The 4829-nt window shown below is 46.8% G+C and overlaps 1 protein-coding gene across 1 annotated transcript in view; it reads right to left on the reverse strand.

The window, feature by feature from the left end:
- The window catches only part of ZNF217 (zinc finger protein 217), a gene marked incomplete at its 5' end in the record, with an annotated part of 12335 nt that overhangs the window by 5871 nt on the left and 1635 nt on the right, over positions 1–4829 (reverse strand). The window contains 3 exons of the mRNA XM_025039748.1: positions 5–1052; positions 1777–1893; positions 4483–4818. Coding sequence (XP_024895516.1) covers positions 5–1052; positions 1777–1893; positions 4483–4818 — 1501 coding nt within the window. The remainder of the gene's footprint in view (positions 1–4; positions 1053–1776; positions 1894–4482; positions 4819–4829) is intronic.

The following is a 4829-nucleotide window of genomic DNA, read 5'->3' on the forward strand; positions in this document are numbered from 1 at the left end:
CTGCGGTGGCCTGGTGGCCTGAGCCCCCTGCGCCCCGACGCCCGGCGGCGGCGGCCGGTGCGACTTCAGGTTGCTGGGGGCTAAAGTGCTAGGGTCAGTCCCTGGGGTCGGAGCGGATTTGCCTGGCCCCGGGGGGCCCGGCTTGCCCCTCTCCGATGGCAGCGTCTTGGACGGGGCGGCCGGAGCCGGCCTGGCCTTGGGCTTGGGGAAGCCGGACAGCGGAGTCACGTCCTTCCCCAGCAGGGCCGGCGGGCACCCAGTGCGCCTGCTTCTGAGCCAAGCCTTGTTTCTGCAGTTCTTGTGAATGTCTGGATTGTACTTATGCTCCAGTCTCTGGTGCATCATTAAAACTTCTGGATAAAACGTCTTGAAGGTACAAAATGGGCAAGTGATACTTGGGATTAAACTTTTACTCAAAGAAATTGCGGGGCAACTGTGAGGGGCCCCGACGGACAAGTTTAAAGGCTTCTCTTGACAGTCCAGGCCTGGCTTGAACTTGCAGTCGGCGGCCACCTCTACCTTCTCTCTGCGGCCGACTTCGGCCCCGTGGGCGGCACCGCCCTCCGCGTGGGGAGTGGCGCCCGCCGGGGGAGTGGCGCCGGCTTCCGTTCTACAGGTGAGGTGACTGGCCTGAGGTTCCACCGCCGCTCGCTTCTTTAACGCGTCCAAATAAGCAGAGGCCAGATTTGTGCTCATTTTATCAGCACTGTCTTCGGTTGCATTTTTTTTGAAATCCTGAGTATCTCTGTGTACTTGAGAGAGGACAGCGCCGCACAGAACATTCTGAAAGGCAGGGGCCATCCCCTTAAGTTGCTTTGCGGGTGGGCTGCCTTTAACATCTTTGGCACCATCAAAAAATCTTTTCAAATTTTTGGTTTGCGCACTGTCGGCGGGCAGTAGTGCATCTTCGGTCTCCTGGTTTTTCCCATCGCTCTTGACTTCGTTGGCAACGTCGACCTGCTTGTCTTTGTGATGTCTCTCCAAGTGATACCGCAGAGAGGTCTTTTGGGCTGCAGCATAGTCACAAAATTCACATTTGTATGGTTTTTCACCTAAAACAAGAAAAGTCACTACGTTACACAGGTTTTTGAAAAGCATAAAAATAGATCCTTGGAAACCGAAAGAATCTAATACAGAAGACGGTTCCTTCCTTTCCAACCTCCTCCCCCGACTAATCTTCATAACCAGGATTTCTCTCGTGGTGTTTGCTCTTTATCACACTTACTATGCGGAATATCCGAACGTGAATACGTGCCTTTAATTTAAAAGATAAAGTGGCAACACTTGAAACTTCTCTAAACTTCACAACAGCCCTATAGAAGTGAATATTTATTATCCCAGTTTTACAGCTAAGAAAACCAGAGCTCACGGCTAGCGAGCGGAAGAGACGAAATTCAAGTGCACGCAGCCTTTCTAAACCATTGTTCTAGCTGCTTCTACAATCTAAGGAAAAGACTACTACACATATTCACATTTCATTCTAAACCATAAAAATACAAAGAAGCTGTGGCATTATAAGACATTAAAGAGGTCTGAAAATGAGTTAGGATATAGAAGTCGGAAACTAACTTCAAAACGGGAATAACAGTTCAAATTACAATGACACTAAAAGAATTAAAATGACAGCTGCAATCTGCACACTGCACACGCATTTATTCTCAAGCTATTCCAGGGGTCTAGTAGAATATTTAAACAACACAAAAATCAGACACAAAACTACATCATAATTCTTTTCACTAATGCACCCTTTAAAAAATAATCTGAGAAGCTCCTTACCTGTATGCGTTCTGAGATGAATATTGAGGTAATAATTTGAACGGAAAAACTTTCCACAATAACTACATTCTCTTGAGGATGTAAGATGCTTTATTTTGCCTCCATCATCATTTTTATCTTAAAGCAAAAACAAAAACTGTTAGAAGACAGCTCAGATACATGAGTAAAGCTAGTCGACTTAAATGTTCTTGATAAAAACGTTTTTGGAAAACGTTTTTATAAAGTAACTTTTATATTACTGTTGAATGAACCAAAAACACTAAAAACACCCTAAATGTTGTTTTCAGGTCGTCTCAAGTTTTGAAGTTGTATAACGTGTGTGTGTGTGTTGTTCTTATTTTTGGTTTGGTTTTTTTCCTGAGTGTAGCAGAGTTCCCTGTTAAAGAGTCAGCTCTCCATCTGCCTTCATCACAGGAACGATCATTGACAGACAGATGCATGAGCAGCTTGCATTCCCTCAGCATGGCTGACAGGAACAGGCTCTGGACAGCTGAAGCCAGACCTGCACGCAGCGGCTGGAATAACCAGCTTCTCCAGAGTAAGGCTTTTAGAAAACTGAGTCACTATAAATTGCCAATTTTCCCAGCCACTGGGAGAAAAATAAGTTTTTTATTTTAAGATTAGGCAAGTCACCACTAGAGGGCAGCAAGCACAACTTCATCTCCACAAACAGGTTTGACCGGAGGCAAACACCTAGGAGAGTTTGTCCAAATTGAGCAGTGTCTCCACAAGCGCTCATGGCCACAGCGTGTATCTGACAAATCAAAATCCGTCCTCAGATTACAATGTGTCGAACTTCACACTTCGACCTCGGCTAGATGATCAGGGCAGGTATCTTACGTGCAATAAAGTCCACTAGTGACACAAGTTAAAGGGTGGCTACACTTCCCAGGAACGCCTGCTTTCTGAAAGACAATTAGATACGCTACAGTGAAAACACCTGCCCCCCAAACACCAAGTGTTTAAGTTTTGGATAAACCTCCTCTTATTGTAGCTCATATTACATGTTACAACATGACAACTTCTGAAGTGAGGTCATCTCTTAAAATTTAGCAAAACTAATAAAACTGATCGTTTTGCCTTGAAAAACTGTTATTTCCAACTAGGTCTCTCCCCTGTTCCTTCCACATTTTACATCCTACATTATTTCTAGCTGATTTTAAAAAGCAGCTTAGCTTACAAGCGAACCTTGGTGACCCTCCAGGGACAATAAAGACAGAACTGTACAACCTGTCACCCCTAAGCTCCCGAGGAAAAATGTATCCACCTACCTATAAACCTCTAAACACCTCTGGGCTAAACATTCTAAAACAGCAGAGACAACTCTCGATCTAAAAAAAGTGTCATGAAGACTTTTAAAAGTCAATTATCCCATGAATGACTATAAACCCATTTATAAAGGCTAAAATAATTTTTTAAGAAATTTTTACATTTCTTGTTGATTTTCTTAAAAGTAAACCTAAAGAAAAGCCAGGTTGCTAGTAAATTATAGGAAGATAAATCTAGAATCGACCCCATCAGAATATAAACCTAGGAAAATCAATTCCCTAAATACAGAATGGCCAGCTTGCGTCCTTATAATCACACCCAACGAGCTGAGCTGGTAGCTGGGCTTGTACCTTATCGCAATTTCCTACTTCCAACTATGTGTCAGGATTTATGGTACGTTGCATCACATCCAAGAAGTTATGAAACGCCTTTGTTTTAACAGAAAGGACATGAAATGTCCACATCTACCTGGTTCCTGCTCTTTAAGCATCCCCTTCGGTCCTACAGTGCTGTTCTTTAAATGACCGAAAACTTTTTATAAATCAGCTACTGATTTAAAGCATCCTTGGAAGGCAGAAGACAAGGATCAATGAGCCCATTTTGCAAACAGGAAAATCAGGGCAAAGAGAGGTGAAGCAACAAAACATCAGTCACGAAACAATGCAGCGGCAGAACCAGACCCAATCCAGGCCTGGGTTGCTCAGCTGTCGTGGGTATTCTAGCCACCTGGCGACAGAGCCCGAATTTCCCCGACTTTTCTGCGCCCCCACCACCTACTGGCAGAACATGACTGGACATTTCATTCCTCGCAGGGAGCTGGGGCCTCTCCCCCACCCCCGACCTATAATTTCTCCATCACAGAATGGCCCTCAGACGCACTGCCTCTCAAAAGCATCAGGTAGAAGATTAGAGGTGTGGGTTGAAAGCTTTTTATGATGTCATTAAGGCACCATAATGTGTTTTCTAGAATTCTGAAAACGGAAGATTGTAGTTCTCTAAGTGCTAGGTTTCCTGCGTCGCAGAAAACTTAAAACGTGCTCAACATTTGATATGAAAACTACTCTCGCATCCATCACGTGATCGGGAAGAAACCAGGCACCAGCTTAAAAACATCGAGAGTGCCACGTATTATCTGGTCTCTTGACCCCGGCACTTGTGACACCTCGGGCCAGATAACTCTTTGTGCGGGGTCGTCCTGGGCAGGGGACGGTGTCTAGCAGCGTCCCTGGCCTCCGCCCACCGGGTGCCAACAGCACACACCCCCAGTTGTGACAACCACAAATGTCTCCAGACAGTGCAGCCTTTTAACTCAACCCAGAGGGGGTTAAGTGACTTCCAGTAGGACACTACCAAGAGCCTGACCTCAAACCCAGCTCCATGAACCCCCTCACCCGCCAGCGTTCTGTGGGGAGCACAGAGGCCGGCGGCGCAGCTTACCCAGATGGAACCCCTCGGGCAGTCCGTCCTCAGATCCATCTTCAGAACCAGCTTCTCGATCGATGGCTCCATTTTCATCCAGCGTGGCGGGCAGGTCTGGAGAGCATGTCCTGGGCTGCCTCCCGTCTACTGACATGGTCGGCGACTCGGCGTCCATCCTCCTGTCCTTCTTGTGGACCCTCGAGTGCAGGACCAGCTGGTGGTAGGTCCTGAACGCCTTGCCACACTCTGCGCAGTGCGTGGGCTTCTCCTTGTTGCTGGACAACTTGGGGTCCGCGTCCCCGGAAGGCACTTCGCCGTTGGCGTGTCTGGGCTTCTCCTTGTCTTGGGAGAGGCCTGTGCAACCG

The sequence above is a fragment of the Pteropus alecto genome, unplaced genomic scaffold (genome assembly GCF_000325575.1).
Source record: "Pteropus alecto unplaced genomic scaffold, ASM32557v1 scaffold45, whole genome shotgun sequence".
Lineage (NCBI taxonomy): Eukaryota > Metazoa > Chordata > Mammalia > Chiroptera > Pteropodidae > Pteropus > Pteropus alecto.